Here is a 21,684-nt window from a genome sequence, read left to right on the forward strand (position 1 = left end):
GAAAAGTTCAATTTGTTCTGTATATTTTATCTGTGAAACTCCCTTCAGTGTTGCGTTTCTTTGACCTGAACTCTTGTTCGGGTGATATCTGAGCTGCAGTGCTCCTTCTTGCTGTCTCCTCAAAACCACAATTATTTCTTCCATTTTGTTCACGTTTGAAAGGATTTGTTTGTCCCCGCACAAGCCGAGAAGGCCTTCCACCAGTTCTCTCTAACCAGCTTCCTGCTCGCTGCTGATACAACCAACAACTTCAGAATCATCTGAGCATCTCTGCAGATATCAGGGCTTTCAGCTCTGTAAGTCTGAGGTGTGATTGGCGAAGAGAAATGTGAAATCAGAGGAGAAAAGATGCAGATAAATCCCAGGGAGGGGATGTTTGGAGGATGTTTTGGATGTACGGCTAATACAGATGTCTCACAGTCTGCATTAAAAAACATAAGCCAAAAAAAAGATTATTCTGTGTCTTTAATAGCAATTGACTTTAGCGGTTTTACAACTTGTATCAACACAATGGTTTCATCAGAACACTTGAAACGGCATTCTGAGCCATTGTTAGTCCTCAAAGAAGAACATCAGCCCCCGTGACCTCATTTGCAGATGTTTCAGCTGTCCACATGTGTGTGAGCACGTTCATCTAAAGGGCACATGAGAGAATCTGTTGAAGCGAAACCTTTGCTCACTGCCTGGCTTTGATGTCAGGGCTATTACATTTCCACACATACAAGCGCATGCAGGAAGGCAAAACAAGGGAACTGTGTTTCAGAAGAGCCATAGAAACACATTTACTGCCGCACTCTGACCGGGGATTTAATTTAAAAGCCTTCAAAGAGACAAAATATAATATCGTGAAAGACTTTGTGTGTGATTGAACAGAGTAGCCCTGTGAGCATACAGAAGAGACAAAGATGAAGCACCCAAGAATCTGTGGTTTCTCAACAATGTGTCAGAAAATCTGTTTCCATTTTCTGCCTTTTTTGTCAGGAGAAGATTTGGATTTAGATGCAGTTTCACTGGAAAGACCTTGATGGCATTCTTTGGAATGACACACAGGCACTCACACTTTGTGAACACAAAGGAATATTCCACCCCATTTCCTGGACCCTGTAATCACGGGCAACAGGAGGAAATGCAAAAGCAGCGGTTCTCTAAAAATGGCTGTGAAGATGGCCCATGCATTTCAGAGTCCTCCTTCACCAAAACCATCCTTATTAATAAAAACTATTTTATATTTCTAACACTATCCTGTTATATATGAATATCATTTTATGAAACGATACCATCACAAATGGATCATTTGAAATGGACTGAATTCACTACAATTGCACATATTCTAAAAGCAAACTCCACGTGTACAAGTCTCCTCCCACTGCAATATCCATGCACAATTGACAACTCATTAAACTTGAAAAAAAGCATATTTATTTACAGCAAATCTAACATATGTAAAGATGAAGTCCATCCATGAAGGAAGTCTAGGAGATTTCGCTGCAAAATCCTGCATGATTCTGCATGATCCTGCATGCCGCATGACAGTCATTTCTCAGTAGAGACAGATCAGAGTGCTCCAAAATCTCTGGGGGTCAATGAGGGTGATAAACACTACTTTTTCATGGTCTTGAAACCTGTTTTTTGTTTGGGAAATGATATTGTCCGAAATCCTGCCGTGAAGCTGTCGTTACAGTAATGAGATGCTGCAGCTCAACGCGTTCTAGAGCCCCCGTGATGCGTTCAGTGGCAGCATAGAAGCTCTTGTACTGGCCCCTTTGTCACTCAACATTGTCACAACTCTGTTAACCTGCTGGAAGGCTGAAAGTGGTGGACAAATCCTTTTCCCTGCTGAATCAGTCTTTCTAGCTTCAGAGTTGGCCTTTTTTGACGATGTCCAATTTTTCCAGAAAAGTCTACTTAAAGAATGGCCTATCCAATCAATCCGTACTTTATCAACTTCTCCGCCTTCTTCTATTATTAACTGTAAAACAGCGAGTGATTCAAGCAAAAATCATCTCCAGCTACTGCTACGGCAGTACAGAAGAAGTTAGCTCTTGGTAGCGCAAGCTTTGACCGTCCAATCAGAGGCGGTGATGTCATCTTCCGTCCTCATGAAGCTACAGAGACTCTAAATCAAATTCTGATTAGTTGAATCAACATAAATCTGCTTAATCCATATATGGCTAAGGTTTAATCAGCAGTGTTTTTAATGGAAAGTCGCCACAAAAAGCATAATAAGCTCCTGGCGGATGACCATTGATGAATAAACCCAAGAGTCTATGGATGCTGATAGTGGGGCAGACCAAAGCATCATTCTGGGTGTGGAATAGGGTGGTGGAGGGTCATAAAATCTTTCTGGGATGCAAAAAATTTTACATCCATGAATTTATGGCTGTGATTGGCTGAAAAGGAAATTTACTAAGACAGGGTTCCCTTGTTTTCACAAAGGTTATGCTCTAAAAATAACCCACGATTGGTAAAATCTGATCAACAAGATTGCAGATATTTGGAGGCTATTAACATTAACATTTTCCTCACTTGTCTCTTGTCTAAGTTCAAAGTTTATAAATAAATGGTTGCCATAGAAATACTGAATGAGACCAACAGACCAATCACTGCTTACTTACAATTTGTGTCCACATCACAAAAAATTGTGACAGAATTTGGTTTGAATGGGAAGTAAGTCATTTTCTATGGGGGACTTCACACTGACTTGGTTCAGTTCTTAGATACAGTCAGTAGTTCTGAATTAAGGCATTTAGAGAGCAGCAGCAGAAAGTTTATTGAAGGGAGGTAGATATTATTTACTGAAAATACACCAAAGCTTTTGACCTATATGTGTGAAAATGGATGTATTGCACATAGAAAATGTTGCTTAGTATATACGTCAGAGAGCTAAACAGGTTCCACTTTACACTGTTCTAATGATACTTGAATAATAAAGAACTTCATATATAGTCAAGTGGGGCCATGAATTTAGTACCATAAATAATGTAATTTCTAATGGTTAAAAGAGAATCTTGAGGATGACCTTAATATAGATTATTATTGTGCGTAACTGAACTAGACTCAGCCGATCAGCTTAGGTATTTGAGTTAAATGTGTTTAGGTATTTTTCAGAAGATTTCCACCTTAATCTATGATGTTGGTGGATTTTCTTTCTGTCCTTTTATTTTAGAGTTGTGGAAAAACACGTTGTATGTTTGGGGTTTTGGTACAGTTTGTCTTCATTTGCAACATTGACTCACTACATAGTACAGTTAAGTTGTGCATCATTGCTTATCCTGTTTTAGTTCATCATGTACTCTGAGCTGAACTCCACACTTGTTTTCATTTCTGCAGGTTGACCACTCTCTGCTCCCATCCAAGACCAATTGGGAGGCCGTAACTTCTCCCATGTCGGTAAGTCATGTATTAACACACGCCATGTATCCAGACATAAATGAGTAAATGTTTATTAAATGAAATTTAAGTATTTGCTTTGGGATCAACAAAGTGCCCCTGAAGGCTGTCGCTCTAACAGGCAAAAGTAGAAGGCTGATGGATGGATTACAAAGGAAATGTCCATAGATGGGGTTTTAAAAAGGCTCAGGAAGGCTGAGTGGTAAACGAGTTTGAAGGTGGAAAGTGACAAAGAAACAGAAATTTTGGAATGAGTTGGATGAAATGAACCTCAGTATTCCCAAAGGTGGGAGTATACTGTAGATTAAAGCAGACTACCATGTGTGTTGGAAAAAGAAAAAGAAGTAATGCAAATGGCATGGATGAGATTGATGTTCAGGAACAGATCGTGAAGGAAGCTGTTGGAGCTCAAATAAGAATCTTCTTCCAGTAGCAGAAGTAAAGGCACCCAGGTGGACTATTTGCTGTGTAAAATAATCTTTAGATGAAAGATTCAGAGGTAAAGGGCCAGTGGTGAAGGGGGTGTGCGCCTGGATAAGATGGTAGTGTTAAGCTATTGTCAATAATTAAAAAAAATAATAATTTAGGGATGTAAGAATTCATTTTAACAATAACTCGTTTCATATCATAATTTGTGGTTCGATTTGATTAATTGATTCAGTTGATTAATAGTTACTCTGCTAGTACAATTGCTTTAAATGGCCTATATCATGCTATTCTTCGGCCTTTCAGAGTAAACTATATCCATATTGATAATAATTTATCATCTTCTGCAAACGGAAAAACACATTTTTATGAAATATGAGTCATTTTCATAAGTTTTCTTTTTTTTTACCCAGAAGTTCCCAGTCTCTGAGGCTCTGCCTTTTTCCCCCTTGTGGGCACCACCCATTTCGGGATGTCAACCTAGAGCCAGCCACCCCAGTGTGTCTGCGTTTCACCCATGAAAACAAACAATTTCCGAACTTTTGCAAAGATAGATGAGCATATAAAATGAAAGCATTTTGTCAATCCTGGAGAGAAAGAGGGAGTGTGTGTTAGCCTGGGGGCGGTGCTGGCAGCGTAGACTCTTCCTGTGTCACAATGTAGGGACCAACTCGTTTTAGTGGATTGGAAGGGGCTGGTGCTCAGAGACCAAAGTTTTAGAGGAATGCTCAGAGATTCGTGAATGGATCAAAATACCTCTTTGGGCTTGTGTACAGTGAGAATTGAACATTATTATACACTTGAAAACTTTAAAGATTGATCTTTTATGATATATGCTCTTTACGAAGGGTGACACATTGTTAAATACTGGTGTATGATCTCAAATCTGGAAAGAAGACACGGAAACTTTGTTGTGGATTTAGGAGGTGATTTCAATGAAGACTTGGGACATGGCACAAGAAAGTCAGCAGAAGTATTAGTTGATAAAAAAGCGAGGTAAAGTCAGATCTGTCAAAAGCTAAACAATAAGGGGAGATGAAGGTGCGTAAGAGGTCAGACAGTTAAGAATGGATGTGTGAAGGAGAAAGTTATGAGAAGATGGAGGAATGTTTTGAGAAGCTATTGAGTTGAAGAGATCAACAACATGAGGGGAAAAAAAGGAAAAGATTATTGAGGATGAGATGAGGAAAGCTCTGAAGTGTAGACGAGTGGAAAGACGGCTGATGTTGATGACGTGCAAAAGGAGATGCCAACATACCACCATCATATCAGAAAAAAACTGATTCTCCAATGAACAGAAAGGAAACATCCTGATGCAGATTTAAAAAAAAAAAAAAACATTGAGGTACAAAATTCTTACAAAATTCTTGCAACTACAAAGACAATAAATGCAGTGCCATGGGAATTCAGGGCTTCAAAGATTCAATGTGATGCTGATGGATGAGACTTTAAACTGTCATTTGTTTTGCAAAATATGACTCAGTCATGGTGAAAAATACTGAGAAAACTACTCAACATCTCCACTGATGTCAGTCACCCTCTGCACACCACCACTGCAGCACAGCAGAGCTCCTTCAGTCTCTGAGCTGCTCCACAAAGTCTTTCATACCCAAAGCAATCAGACTTTACAATAACATATTGGACAGCAGGTAGCAAGATTGCTAGGATCTCTGTTGATACAACACAGACCAACATGTCGTGGAATAACTGTGGTTGGAAGTTTTGGAAATAAAGCTATAAAGTTTGAGATGTTTGGATGAATCTAAAAGAGTGAAAAGCAGTGAGAGAATGACTCACCTTCTGTCTCTGCCAGGTAGAAGGTGAAAAAAGTCAATGTCAGATAGAAAAAAGTGCTTGGATATTGAAAGGAACAGTTGAATGAAGGCAAAGGAGGAAGAGTGGCCACTTAAAAAGGAAAAAACCTTACAAGTTTGGTGGCATAAAAAGTGGAAATGTTTGCATTGGTTTGTTTTTACTTAAATTCTCCCATTTTCTGCATTAGCTGGTGCTCCGTGTTTGAGTTTTATTAGTACTCCATATATGTATAGTTTGTGAGATCCATCAAGATCAATGCGAATAGATTCTATTTTTGTTCCACATTTCTGTTAACTGATGTAAAGACTGTAGATTTATCAAGAATTTGAACTAAAATTACATGTTGAAAGTGAATGGAATAAGAATATTTTTCTTTTATTGCAATCTTTCCTCTCAGCAGGACGTGGGTGTTAAGGAGCTGCCAACTCCAGAGACAGCGGTTCCTTTATCCCTGGAGGATTTGGACAGGACCATAGCTTCCTTTGACACAGTGGAACAGCTTCTGAAATCATTGAGTCCAAGGACTTGGAGAGAAGACCTGGACAGCATCTACACTCAGACATATGTTCACTATAGATCCAGATCCTATTATCTGTCTGGCAGACACGACAAAGGTAAGAAAATAAACACTCAGAAAATTCAGATTTTTTTTATAAATGGCTTAGGAAAAAGTTCTCAAATAAAAGATTCAGAGACAAATTAATTCATCTTTAAGTCTAAATTGGCAAAAGGTTTAAAAGTCATAAATACTATTGAAGGAAGGGTCCAATAAAAAGCACTTTAACACTTTTTTTGCACCTCACTTCCATATTAAGCAAACACCTACGTATAAAAAACTCATTGAAGATGAACATGTTTAGGATTATGGATGTATGGATGATGACTGTAGATTATAGACTGGAAAGGTTGGATTTGATTAGATAGATTTAGGATGGATGGATGGATTAATTATGAACGGATGGATGGATGGATGAATAGATGAATGTATGGAGAGATTAATGAATGAATGGATGGATGGATTATTTATGGACGGATGAATGGAGGAATTATGGATGGATGGATGGATGAATTATGGATGGACATATGGATGGATGGATGGATGAATGAATGAATGGATGGATGGATGGATGGGTGGACAGATGGATGGATGGATGGATGAATTATGGATGGACAGATGGTTTAATTATGAACAGATGGATGAATTATGGACGGACGGATGGATGGATGGACGAATGAATGAATGAATGGATGGATGGATGGATGGACGGATGGATGGATGGATAGATGGATGAATTATGGACGGACAGATGTATGGATGGATGGATGGATGGACGGATGGATGGATGAATGTATGGATGGTTTAACTATGAATGGATGGATGGATTATGGACAGACGGATGGATGGATGGATGGATGGATGAATTATGGATGGACGGATGGATGGATGGATGTATGGATTAACTATGGATGGATGTTTGATGGATGGATGGATTAAAAATGAATGGAAGGAAGTATATTTGTGTTTCTAGCTCTGTTTTTTTTAATAGTTGACAGCAGATAAAAACACACATTACTTTACACAAATGAAACATAAAAAAAAAATCTGGCTTGTTGGACTTCTTTTTGTCTCTGAAACAAAAATGCTGAAAATGTGTGGAGCACATGGACATAAATCCACTTCTAATATGCTTTATCTATTCCGATAAAGTATCCATCTGTTTTGTGTGCTCGCATCGCCCTCAGGGTCAGTGGGGCTCTGACGTGTCTATTTTAGCTGTCACGAGGGGAAAGGCAGGAAACACACTGGACAGCATGCCAATCCATTACAAGCATGCTTTTTGTCTGCAATAAATAATGTGACCTTTTGCAGTGATTTGATTGCACAGATCTATGAGGTTTTTTATAGAAGTCTATTTGAGCAGCATATGCCCAAAAGTTTGTGGAAGGCACAGAATATATTAGTTCTTAGATTTCTTGCTAATAGGCCAGTTTTAGTTATTTTACTATTACATTTTAAAGTTTGATTGTTGGACAAATTTAAAGCTAAAAATGTTTTGATAAAAGCTGATAAAAAACTATGCAAGATATTTTCATTTACAAAAAGACGTTAAAAGATGCAACGTTGAAGTCTGTTTAAAGATCAATAAATTGATAAAAATTTGTTTGAATTATCTTTTTTATTTTTAAATCAATCATCTGCTTCTAATTTTTAAATTGCCACTGATTAGTATAAAAGTATGAATGAAAAAAAATAAAAATATTCTACATAATTTGAAGTTTTTGTACAGAATTTTTTAAATGATTGCATAGTGCTTGTTGATGCTAAAGTTTCAATGTCGTATTCCACGTGTAGAGTTAATGAAACCAGATGCTTTTTGCAGACTCTTTCATTCTTAGCCTCAAAAGCTTTGCCACGTTTACAAATTTTCCCCAAGTCTGCTGCAGTCAGTAGCTTGTTAATAGAGGGCAAAGCCTTGTGCTTACCGACACAGAGCCACACAACACAACACCCACTGTATGCTAATAAACCAGAATGTATTTAAAAAGCAGTGGTAGAGCACTGCAGAGGTCGAGCTCCATGACTCAGTCGTGTGAAGGAAGTTAGTACTGGCTTTTACTCAGAGTGACCTCAGCTGAAAGTCAGGCACCGACGGGGCCAGGATCAGCAAAAGCAGAAGCTCGTTTCTCGCTGCTTAGAGAATCTAAATTTGGTGTTTATGAGCAATTATTAAAAGGTAGATCATTTGTTGAAATTGCACTTACAGCTGGAGAAATAAGCAAAATTGTTTGTCCTTGGATCTGTTTGTACAATGGAAATTTTATGTTTTGTACTGTGGAGTCAGTGCCAACAGACCTTATGTTGCGTTCACACAAAATGTCATTCCCGCATCAGAGGTTCCCAGTTTCAATGTTAAGTCAATGTACAGATGCGACCAAAGGTCCTGCCAATGGTCTGGCAGCAGCATGTTTTAGGTGTTACAAAGCAATTTTGGGTGTCGCAGCATGTCCAGAGTTAAAAAATCTGAACTGTGGAGAAGAAATGGCATCTTATCAACCAATCAGAGACTCGTTTTCCCCATGATGTGCTGCCAGTGTGATCAGTGGGTGGAATCCGAAACCAACATGGAGGAGAATCTGATTGTTCTCCTTCTGAACTTCATGATCGTTTTTCCATGAAAACAATAATAATAAAGTCCTCTAATATTTTTATCTTTTCCCTCTTTGGACTAATGCGGGACAGCAAGTCCCCAAATTTGGCGTCTGATGCAAATTTGATGTGCGAATCCCATTTGATGTGAAGGCAGTATTTGTCCCAACTACCATTACGGGTGAATATGGAGTTTCTGTGGGTGAAAAATGGACAAAACTGTAAGGGACACGCAGGTGGCCGCAGGAAATATCAAAGTAGTAGACCGCTTGGTGAACCCTTATGAAATGATGAATTATGAATGCACATTGTTTTCTGAGGTAATGCTGTGGGTGACAGGTCGTAGCCAAGACTTAAACAACACACAAGAGTAAGGGTGAAGAAGGTGAGATGCAGGTCTGTCGTATTTCACAAGGAGCCCATTAGTGCTGTTCAAGTGAGAAGTGTGTGTTTCTTGTGTTCAGCCTGACTGTAAATGAGGAAATTAGGCAACCAGACAGTAGTGGTCTATAAGGAGTGAGTACTCACACCTTACTAATGACTAGAGTGTAGTGTAAAGACACTGTACAACAGCTCCAGAAGTGCGTGCAACTTCCATTAGCCTTGTAAATACTTCACAATACACATACCACATGCACAATGGGATGTTCCATTTTCATGACATCACGAGGTATCCTTACGAACCTCAAGAGAACTGCACACACACTGATACTCCGCTAATGCCTTAGTCTTGTGCACCTGTACAAGGGTTGACCCATACGGGTGCTGGGAGTTGAAAAATAGAAAAATCTGCATGACAAGCATGCGTCTCACCTCCTTCACCCTTTTCTCACCCTCACTCGTAACAGTGTATAATCTTAAAATGTCAAGGTTTGCCTATTTTTTGCTCGCAGTCAGCCCGATTCCACACATAAGGACAATTGTGACTAAGGTCTAAGATGCAGCCGCTCCAGACTACTCAAAAACACATCCTTACAGGACAGCATCCTGTACAGGTGCATGTGACTAAGGCTTTAGGCTTCATTGGTGTATTTGATCTTTGCAGTTCTACTACACATGTACTAAGTTGATATGAAAAGGTTTCTATTCTTTTCTCCTCACTCTACATCTTTATGTTCCTTATTTGCACCATTTCTTCCTTTCTAACTGATGTCTTTTCCCTCAATAAATATCTTCAGTGAGCAGCAAATCTATTTTGATGTAATGGTGTTTGTGTGGGACGTGCAAGGAGTTTCCGGAATTTTCTGGTCTGTTTGGAGCTGTGAAGGCACTGGAAGTCTTTAATGTGTCAATGTAGCGCTGTCTAATTGGAAATTCAACCTGTGTAGTGTTTCAGAAATGTGCCTCAGTCAGCAGCTTAGCTTTGTTTTCATTAAGACACAAGCCATCCCATCTCCCCTGAAGGATGACATGGAAAATGCTAAGATAAATGGGGCATTGCTATGTTCACACATTCTGCCTCATATATATGAGTTGAAATAATCACAACAATTTCTGCACAAATAGCCCCACAAGCTCATTTGTGCTGCACATTCTGGCAGAAAAAATTCAGTGATTTCTACTCACATGTGCACCAGCACTAAACTTTTTTTTCTCGTGTTGCTGTCTGAGTTTGTGTCATTTCCCCATGTCATTTTCACACACCCTGACAGGGTTCCACTTCACTGCTTTCCAGAGATTACACTTACTGTATTCCTCTAAAAATCTCTCACAGCAGCACGCGCATGCCCGCGCACGCGACGTAAACACCAACAGAGGACCTGCATCTTCAATGTCATTCACACATGCACACAGACACACCATGACCAGCTTTGACCGGCTCTTCAACATCGAGCTCGGAAAGTCCAAAAATAAACAACAACATGCCTTACATTTCTGAAATCCCAACATCACCTATAAAACCTGTAAATCTCTCTTTACTCCTTACAAAATGGAAGCGACAAAACCTGATGACAGATGTTTGCTGACACTTTTGGTTTTACTGAAGGAAATGTTTGTAAATCCATTGGATTGCTGGTACTAGGGCTTGTGTATCTTTCAAAGTCTAATAAACAGATAGTATCAGCTTGATCCTTAGAATATAGTATAATATGCACTACACTGCAATGTGCAATCATATTTTCAGTTAGTTTTTGAGTTGCTGGGATTTTTTATCATTTAACTTGTTCGCCATTGTTTAGGTGGGCTGCATGATGGTGTAGTGGTTAGCTCGTTTGCCTCACAGCAAGAAGGCCCTATACTTGAATCCCAGTTGGGTCCTTTCCTAGTGAACATTTCAATGCGGGCCCTTATGGTTTACCTTTAGGCTGAATTCGTGGCCCCAGGTGGGTTTGTCCGGAGGTTCCATGGTGGCCCCACCTGTGTTTGCCCACATTGGCTTGAGTGGGCACTCAGTAGTCTAGGTAGCGGAGTTTGTTAACTAGCTACGCTGTCCGCCAGGCCGCTTGTTAGCTCGGTACGCTTCCCACCTAAGCCAGTGTGGGCAAACACAGGTGGGGCCACCATGGAACCCATGGTTGACTCTAGCTACCCTAAAAGGTTTATAGCAGATCCTGAAGATGGATTTTCATAAACATATATTGAGTGTTGTGACATCACTTGTGAACCTTTTTTATGTATTTTATTGCTATTATAATTGTTTTAACTGTATTTATATTTTTTCTTGTGTTGATGCCTTTCGGTGCAGGTTTCCCTTAAAAAAGAGATCTAATCTCAGTGGGATTTCCTGGTAAAATAAAGGTTAAATAAAAAATAAAAACTGGAGATCTACAAACATTTTTTTATATAATAACATCTTGATGTCAAGTTACTTTGACACATCCCAGTCTTCATCTTTTCAACCTGCTGACTTCTGTCAGGTGTGTCATGTCCATTTGGACCAAAACAAGCAACTTAGAGACAGTGTCGCTCCCAAAGCTGTCACAGTATTGAACTCTAATTTTTCCCTAAGATCCACCTAATTCCTTTATCTTTTAATCTGTTTTTAATTATTTTTTTTTCTTATTTGTCCAATTTTAAGATAACTGTTTTTAAAATAAAGGCTTTCTATTCTCTTCTCCATTCTAACACATTGTGTCCATGTATTGTATTCTTCTTGGGCTTGTTTATGAGAGATAATGATGCTAGTTTAGTTTGGACACACTTTTTTTTCTTCCAGTGGAGGAAAGCTATGTTGAAACTAGGACTGCCACGATTAGTCGACTAATCAATGACTAATCAACTATTACGATAGTCGATGACTAATTTGATAGTCAATTAGTCGTTGCTCTATATTATATGGAGTCAGGGTGTAGTAAAGTTGAACAAAGTTGAGAGCGTTCAGCACCAATAAATGAGGTCTGTGAGACCAAAACTTTATCTTTTGTGGAAAATAGTTCCTTGTTTCAGAGGCCGGCCTCATTTGATTTAATCTTGTTTTAATACCAGAATCTAATGAAGGACAGAGGCTGCATGATTCAATAAAAGTTTATAAAACTATCTTCTTAATTGTCTTTAGTTTTAGTTAGTTTAAAGCTAATAATGGGTAAGATGTGTGTTTTGCATCCACTTTGCACATGATTAGTTGACTACTCAGAAAAATAATCGGTGATTAGTCGAATATTAAAATACTCATTTGTGGCAGCCCTAGTTGGAACGTTTTTAGTATTTAAGAAAAGCTCCAACATTCCTGTTATATTGAAAATGTTGAGCTTAATTTCTGCCTCTCACACAACATTCAGTGCACATTTAGATCTTGAACTGTGTGGTATGTTAGGTTTTTTGTGATATTTATTGTCATACTTCAAAAGGACCACCTTGGTAAAAGACTGTGACCTGACTTCACCTTGTACTGGCTGGGATGAGTGTCATAAACAAACTAGCCCTTAATTTCCTCTCAGGCTGCAGGGGGTGCACAGGACATTGATAGGGTCAGGGTAGTATCACACAGTCAATGAAATAGCTGTCAAATGGAAAACAAAAGCCACAACACACACAAGAAAATCAATTTGTGAACAGTGCAAAGAGCGGATGCCAATATTTGGATGTCTGTTCAGCATTTTCAGTCTGAATGGCTGCAGTTCTGGTTGGTGGAGAATTTCCTTTATGAATGGGCTCAAATCCTCATTACTGCCTGAGTGGTAGGGCTATGCAGACCAATGGCCACACCATCTTATAAAGTCTACACCTAATAACAATTTGTTTAGACAGGTAATAGTAGAAGGTTACCAGAAAAGATAGAGAAAGACCAAAAATAAGGTAGTGAAGGAGGACATGAGGACGGTTGATGTCAGTAAGTTAGATGGAGGCGGATGATTTGCTTGGCGACCCCCAAAGGGAGCAGCCGAAAGGCAAAGCAGAGGAAAAGAATCTAAGGTCCTCTTTGAAGACAGTCTTTGCAAAGCAGCTGCAAACAATAAGAACTTCTAAAGCAAAGAGACACAAACCTTGCAATATTTCCCTATCATGTGTCTGTTTTTATCTGCAATAGTGTTGAAATCTTTGCCAATATTTTACTATTTTTCACCCACATTATTTTTCATTTCTCCCACACTCCTCTCCTAGTATTGATTAAATTCCTAAAATCTACTCTACGCTCCTCACAGTGACAGGTTCAATTTTTTTTCAGAAACTAATCCTTTCATGCTTTAAAAGACCTCATATGTAACTGTACACCTTTTACTTCATTCAGTATGCATAAATCTATTAATATGCAAATTGCACTCTGTCTACTATCTCCAACGAGAAAATGGGTGAAACACACTGGGTTTGTGTCAAGGTACGAGCGTTTCAATGTTTTCTGGGAGTTTTACATTTTATGGTTAAAGCAACAAAGTTATATTTGACCTCTGCAGACTGCCTACAACTTTTGTAAATATTTTAAAAAATAGGAACAACCAGCACATCAAAAAATGATGAGTTGGGGACAAAAAGTGACGCAGTGGGGGCCTGAACCATAAGTAAGAATGTGTAGGAATAACGTATGTCATCATGTTCCAAGCTTCTGTTGTTCCGGTCACCGACTGGTGTTTAGGATGGAGCAATAATATAAAATGTTAAAGCTATTGGACCTGAACTTCTTCAGTACCCAATTAACCCCGCAGCCAATCAAAATCGAGTATTCACCCAGACAATTGTATAAGAGATTTTAAAAGGAGTTTCACTGAGTTAACTTTTCCTTTAAGGTAGTTTGTAAACAGCTGTGGTTTTCAAGTGATTGGAATCAGCAGAAATTGCCAGGTTGATGATCCTGATTGCTGTGTCGGATCAATCCTCACCTTTCCCGTTCTTCCTTCAGGTTTTGTTGTTGCTTCTAGCGAACTGTGGCCAGCCTGGATTATCTTATATCAGAGAGAGTCTACTTTTCCTGTCATTTCTGACAGTCATAATATTTTTTTTTATAACAGTTGCGGTTTCTGTTTGAGAAGAGAGCTCATCACAGCTGTGTCTTTGCCTCACAAGCATTCCACAATGTCAAAATAAATGTTCCCACTCCAGCTGATCCACAGCAGATCAAGCAGATTTGATTAAATCTCCAGTTTTTTTTTTCTCCTTCTGTACAAAAGCTTTTGTCCTTTATGTCTTGTCAAAGGTTCAGATCCATTTCCTCTCTCCTGAAATTAGTTTTGAACCTCTGCAGATGGTCTTATATGCACAAATGAGGCAATTCCACTCCAAACTGTTGACAACAAGAGAGACTGTGATCAATGCATTGATCTACAATCACTTAATGGCTCTGCTTCTTTATCTGTCCTGTCTTTCTCCACTCTTCTCAGGGTCCCTGCAGTCAATTATTATTGTGGTCGCCCTTGTAATGAGTCATCTCTCCAGCTCTCAGTGCCTCTCGTTTCATCAGTGCTGAACAAAACTGTCATATTTTTATTTATGAGCGTGTTTAATAGAAACGGGATTTGCATTGTTGGTTTGATATTGCCCAACATGACAAAAAATGACTAAAAGAGTAAGTAAAAGTGGTAACAACAACTTATGGTAATATTATCTTTCAATATTTTGAAATAGTATTTAGAAATACTTACTTTAAAGTCTTAAATGCCTTTAAATATGTCCCCCATCATCAGAAAAATGCCACAAGAACATGTTAAAAACACCCCAAACACATTTTTTGTCTGAGTGGTTCTTTAAATCAAACTACTGGAGGGTTGGGACTTTCCTCTCCTGGAGAAACAGTATCTGTATGCTGGATTGACTATGGGAGCTATAGTTCCACATGAGCAGAGCAGAAGGCACTGCCTTCATATTCAATCTGTCAGGAACTTTTGAAACCATGAGAGAGTCTGCTGTGTGAGAGCAAATAGCCCTGAAGAAATGAAATGTAGTCCTGGGAGGTATTCACAGCATGCCGGCTGAGCCAGAAACTTTATGGAGTTACATGGAGACTTTTATGACATTTGTCCAGAACCAGAACCCCCATGTGTAACACAGGATGTTTCATAACACAATTTATAGGTAGATTTTTTGTAATATCAGCCTAAATTGATTGAAAACAATGCTCTCCAGACTACATTTCAGGGTAATGTGCTTTTAAAGGATATCGAAGGCCACATGACATAATTTGACTGAATCTGAGTCAGGCTTTCTCAGATATGACAGAAGTTTGACCAACCACATGGTGCCATTTGGCTCTATTAAAGCATAGATGGATGTATTTATATTTATGAACATTTATGCTCTATTTCTTCATAAAGTTTGAGGAAATAACTAATAGTAAGCGAAGAAACTCTGGGAAATTGACCGACAGTGCTGGCTGTTTGTCAGAAGCTTCTCATTTGCAAAGAAAATATAAATAACTGGAGTTTCCTCTCCCTCAGTTGATCTGAATCGTCTCTATGACGACGTCAAGAGATACAGCTGCACTCCCCGCAACTACTCTGTGAACCTGCGCGAGGAGCTGAGGATCACCAACGCCGTCTTCTTCCCCCGATGTCTGCTGGTGAAACGCTGCGGAGGAAACTGCGGCTGCGGGAGCAAAAGCTGGCAATTTGACTGCACGTGTCAGCCCACCAAAACGGCAACCAAACTGCACGAGGTACGTTCACATGGGAGGAATGTGAGCCAACAGGAAAGGAGTTACAAACAAGCAGCTGAAACTCTCACAGCTCACACAGCATCACTGAGACTACAGCTGTCTGTCTCCCCTTCAGTCCAGGAGGGGCTATTCTCTTATAATGGTAGGAGTGAGGTGAGCACAGAAAATCTCAGATGAAACCTAACCAGACATTTACACCCAACTGGACATGTCAACCCTGTTAAGGCCATTACATCAACTGACAGTAAATCTTTTTTTTTTTTATTATTGAGATGTTTTTAAACATTGAAATCCACAAAAAGTAGTTGTAGTAATCTCATGCCAATTTTTTAAGAGCTAAAGACTATCAATTAGGATTTGTTGTGTGATTTGGCAAATTTTTGCTCACTGCAATGTTAGTTTAAGATGCACAAAATATGACCGTGAGTGTTAAGTGAAAAAAAACATTAGGCTATTTACCATCTGTCTTAAATGTGATCCACACATTTCACTGTATTACAAACAATTAATTATCCCCAAATGTTTTTTTATACAGCAAGTAGTCATTTAAAAACAAAATAATAATAACAATAGATGCGTTATCCTCACCACAAAGTTAAGAAAAGTAGAAAAACTATTCTCACCAAAAGGGCTTTTGAGATTTTACGGAAGCAGCCATTTTGAAATGAGTAGGAAAAGTCCTGTTACTGCCTCTAGTGGAATGATGATATACTACAGATTTGAAAAACATGGACCAAACTGTGTTCAATGAATTCCAAAGTAAAGTATTGGTCATGCTAATAAGATAGGGGTTTCAGAAATGTGGTTTTACCTGTCTAAGCACAGTAAAAGAGCAGTAACTATAGACATTTAAATATATTTAGTTATTTGTCACATTGTTTTATAATGATGAATGAAGATCAATAAAGACAAATTAATATACCGTATTTTTTGTACTATAAGGCTCATGTAAAAGCTTTAATTTTAATAATAAAATAATAACACAAATTGCACCATATAATCCAGGGTGTTTTATGTGGCTTATTCTTCTGATAAAAAGGTTGGGTATTGTTATGAATAAGCTGTGTTTAAATGTTTTGTTTATTTTTACATGTTACTAACAAAATTAGGGGGTTAATTTAGTCACATTAAGTTTGTCACATTTTTTTATTTTTATTTTTTATTTATTTTTTTGCTGTATCAGTCTGTAGTTTTACATGTTGCAAACGATGTTGAGATTTACAGGTATTGTGAATACGCTAATGTGGTTAACGCTTCTGTTAGGCTATTGTTTTCATAGAGGTGTCTGTGTGTTTTTTTATGTGTTACTGACCAGGTTTGGAGTTAGATTACTCGCAGTGATGTTACATGTCTGTTTTTTTACTTGTTGCAATCAACTTTGGAAGTTGCAGGTTTTGTGAATATGCTAAAGGGGCTAACGCTTCTAGCGTGGCTAACAGGTAGCGGTATCAGATTTTGTTTTTTTTACGTGCTACTAACAAGATTGGAAGTTAGCGTAGTCTTTATTATATTTGTTTTAGCAGTAGGAGTATGTCTTTTTTTCACGTGTCGCAAATAACGTTGGGAATTACAGGCTTTGTGAGTACGCTAATGTAGCTAACACTTCTAATGTGGCTAACAGGTAGCATGTTACAAATAAGTGGTAGTTACTGTGAATGCAGATAAAGTCTGACTATCTCTGACTCTCTTGTCTCGCTTAATGTGCCTTTTGGTGTGCTTCATTTATGAAATAAGTGCGTCTTGTGATTTGGTGCACCCATGGAGCAGAAAATACAGTAAATCTTACAACAGGAAATGGATTTAATTTTTAGGATCATTTGCATTTTTGTGAATATTGCTACAAAACATATGGTCCAAACGTCTTGCTCTGACAAAGTAATCAACAAATAAAAAACATCAAAAGGTGCAAATAAAAGTGTGGAAAAGGTTTTTAAAGCCACTAAACACAGAAATTGATCGCAGATAGTTGTATCAACAGGCATAAAATAAAGAAAAACTAGAGATCTAACGGATGAATAAGTTCAAGGAACTGCTGGCTTTTTAACAGAAGTGAGGTGAAGCCGTTTTTTCTATTGGAAATCAGGAGTTTTGCCTTCATACTAATGAACGCAAAGACCCTTCAGCTTTGGCAGATCAAAAGCGAGCCTCTGCAGTGATGTGAGGGGGGAATTAGTCTTAATTGCATGTGTAACTTTTACATCAGTGAAGCAGCATTAGGGCTGATTGAAGTGTGAAAGTTTTGACTGCTGCCACCCAGATTCTCTTTCAAGTCGAGGTGCTGCTCATCTCAGCAGGACAGTTCCAGGCTACAGACTCCACATGGACTGTCCACCACTTAAGATGAAAACAAAAGAGCAGACAGCGGCAAATGGTTTGACTTTTGTACAGGAAAATCATGAACACTCCAGTGTGATTCTGCAAGCTGAGGCTTATTTAGTAGTCCAGCTGCTTTGATGAGATATTCAAACGTTACATTTCAGGTGAATTTCTACACAGAAGCAAATAAAAAAAAAAGATGGTGTGAGTTAGACAGGCTGAATGTGGGAGGAGCGGGAAGGAATGTGCAGAGACCGGTGCTGCATCAACAGTGAAGGAGCAGCAATGCAGCAGGAGACGCAACACTTTTGTCCTGCTTCTTTTTCTGTACTCGTCTCAGGCATTATATCCCTCTTTTCTTCTCTCTCCGGGCTTCCGTCATCTTTCATTCTTCCCAATTCCCAATTTCAATTTGCTCCATTGCAATGCACCATTCTTGCTCTTTAAGCCTGTCATTCATTTCTTTCCCTTTAGTCCCTGCACCTCTTTGTGTCTTTGTTCTTGCATAGCTTCATTATTGAAACGGGGTCCACGGGGCTCCTTTTTCTGCCTCCCTTTCTCTCACTGTTAAAATGCACACAATAGGTATTTAGACAAAAAGCTGGATTTGGGTTGTCGCTGTCATGTGACTTTGAGCCTGTGTGCATGTGTGTCACAATGTACCGACGCACAAAAATACTGCAGTGTGTCGGCAATGGTTGTGCGGCATCCTAGGCTGGTTCTAGCTTGACTCATTGGTTATGCGTTAGTTTTACATGCTTGTGAAATGGTACACTTCTATTTTATTCCTATGAAAAAAATGCTTTCTATGTTTTATTGGCATAATTGTGCAAATTAATCCTTCACCCCCCACTGTCATTTGGCTCTGGACAAAAATTTTCCTCAGTTTCTGAAATGAATTCCATGTAAATTTGTTTTGACTTTTACTACAAGATTATTTGCGTTGATAGAACTTAAAAAAGCATTTTTTTAATCATGAAAGTGTCCTAATGTGGCACTAAGACCTCCATCCAGTTTGCTTCATTTAGATGAAACAATTCCAGCTGTTTCCCAGCGTTACACCTCTGCGTCGTACATTCATTTCTGATAACGAGCCTCTCAAAGGCGTTGTCCCGCATAACCCAGAAACATAAAAAAAATCATCAAATATTAGTTCTTTAATTTATTCAATTTTTATATTTTAATGTTATTAACAAGAAGCGGATTATTTGATACACAGTATGACGTGTTGTCATGGTAACGGCTACCGAACCTCCATTGACCTTCGTCTGCTGCAGCAGGTGTATGTTCACCTCTTACCACTTTTTTTGGTCCAGATGATGAAGCAAAAGTTTGTCTCTAAGAAAGAGAGTCAGAAAGTAGTTTCCCAGATTGCTTTTAGAGCAAGAATTTACACTATGAGCTCTGATCAGTGAAGGTGGATCATCAAACATTTTTTTAATCAGTTTATACTGAAATTATTCATAAACTTGTGTTCTGAGTTTCTGTTTCGGACTCTAGCCCAGCACAATAATATGGAACATTCAGGCTATGTGACCCGAACTTCTTTTAAGGGTTAATGGACAACCTACAGCCAATCAGAATCGAGTATTCATTCAGGTCATGGTAAGATGGTTGATGAACTCCATCATATCATGCTGATAGTTACTGTCCCTCTACACAAACCACAGATGAAGTTAGTAAATGAACAAAAAAAAATGAAATTATTCCACTTTTTTTTCTCAGCACTTCAGAAATAGCATGTTTTTTCCCTACACTTCACCTTTTACAGACTCTCTCCAACATGTTATGTACTACCTATTTTTTGTTATGACTCAGTTAAAATGAATTCACTATGTTGAAGTCTGTAAAAACACTGCAGCCAGGTACCTGCCCTCGACATCTCATCAGTCTACAATAAAGAGAATAAAATTCTTCAAATATTGTGGGTTCGTAGTCAGCCCAACATGCAACTTTCAAAAAGTTGGAACTGTTTTTCCTCTATTTTCCATGATTCCTGCATAATTAGTTAAGTAGAAGTCCTTTAAATATGCTTTCCATAAAATATTTTAAACATAGCTGTGTAACTTTGAACAGCTTGGAGCTGTTTAACATAGAAATTTGCATCTTTCCCTGCATGTTTTATACTTATTTCTCCTCTATAAAATGCAGAGTGGGAAAATGTTAATTAGCTAGTTAGCTTTTTAAGTGACAAAAACAAGTTTTCACTATGATTGTATGGTTTTAAGGGCTTAAAATGTAATGATAAAAAACTAAAGAGGTTGGATAGTAGAGCATGAAGGTTTTAAAGACAGCAATCCCTTCTGTCCTGCTAAGTGAGGAGCTCCTCTCCTTTGGAGGGATGCTGCTTCCTCCTCCAGCTCCAGCGGCCTCAGAGAGTGCAGATCAAAGGTGGAGGCTTTAGGACAGAAATGCAGCTCTTTTCACCAGGGAGAGGAAAGCATGCAGACTGACTCTTCTATGTGAGAGGAGGGACTCATGCAAAGAGGATGAGCTCGAGTGCTCTAGTCCTCTGGCACAGGTGGGCTGGAGCACAGGACTTCATGACCAGTCACTTCTCATCTTCTGCTTGAAAAGAGAAAAACATTACAATTCTCAAATTCTTAACTGTAGAGCCCTAACTTTAGCTTAACTTTTAAGTTTATTTTTAAGATTTTTTTATTTCATAATAAAATTAAAATTGAAATCCAGTTTATTGCCAATGACGAAGCAGGTTTTACAGATTGTAGGACAGCGTTTCAATGTCAGCCAGTTCATCACACCGTAATAGTCAGTTCTGTTTGAATCTAAAGGTGCACACTTGGTGTGAAACAGAATTTCAAGCTCTTCCCACCACAAACTTTCAATCTGGGGTATCGTACAGACCGTCATTCATGTTCATTCACACCAGCAAAACAGGAAATGATGTTACATGTCAAAATTGTTCATTTTTTTTCTCCTGTGCAAATGCTTCTATATTTCCAAATTAAGCTTATTTTCTTATTTCAGAGGTTAAAATCCTGTTTGAAATATTTCAAATTTTTAGTTTATGTTTTACCAGTTTTCTAAGTTTTATTTCCAAGGCAAAGGTAGAAATCCGTATGGGAAAAACAAATGGCCATGCACCTAAAATTGTGTGCTGACCGCCAAAAAAAAAAGAATAGAAAGAAGCTTCAGGTTGGGCCCAAATTTCCTCACTAATAACTATTTATTCTACTATATCGGGCATTCAACATTTTTTTAGATGTCCAAATCTACAATTCCAAAATCCAGTTCATAGAAACTTCTCTGTAAAAAGCCAGAGTTTATCAATGCTAAACAGATCGATAAAAGTAGACCACAATACATTGTGTTTAAATGTTTTTTTAAATGTAGGTAAATTTATTTTTAATAAATAATCCAGAACACAGTAGGTTCATAAATAGGCTGAATTCGAATTCTTCCCCTATTGTTACTCCCTAGCCTTACATTTAGCCCTCCAAAACAGAGAGTAATGGAAAAATAGTGTCTTTAGATTCAAAGATTACTCCTACGTCATGACGTCATCAGTAGTCGCCGGTTAGCTTTGTTAGCACAGAGCTTCTAG

General features: G+C 38.4%; 1 protein-coding gene across 1 annotated transcript in view; it reads left to right on the forward strand.

Moving 5' to 3' along the window:
• pdgfd (platelet derived growth factor d) overlaps positions 1–21,684 on the forward strand; it is a 73,208-nt gene that overhangs the window by 50,061 nt on the left and 1,463 nt on the right. The window contains exons 4-6 of the mRNA XM_024276448.2: positions 3,331–3,390; positions 6,029–6,245; positions 15,586–15,803. Of these exons, the coding sequence (XP_024132216.1) occupies positions 3,331–3,390; positions 6,029–6,245; positions 15,586–15,803 (495 nt within the window). The remainder of the gene's footprint in view (positions 1–3,330; positions 3,391–6,028; positions 6,246–15,585; positions 15,804–21,684) is intronic.

This window comes from Oryzias melastigma, linkage group LG13 (genome assembly GCF_002922805.2).
Source record: "Oryzias melastigma strain HK-1 linkage group LG13, ASM292280v2, whole genome shotgun sequence".
Classification (NCBI taxonomy): domain Eukaryota; kingdom Metazoa; phylum Chordata; class Actinopteri; order Beloniformes; family Adrianichthyidae; genus Oryzias; species Oryzias melastigma.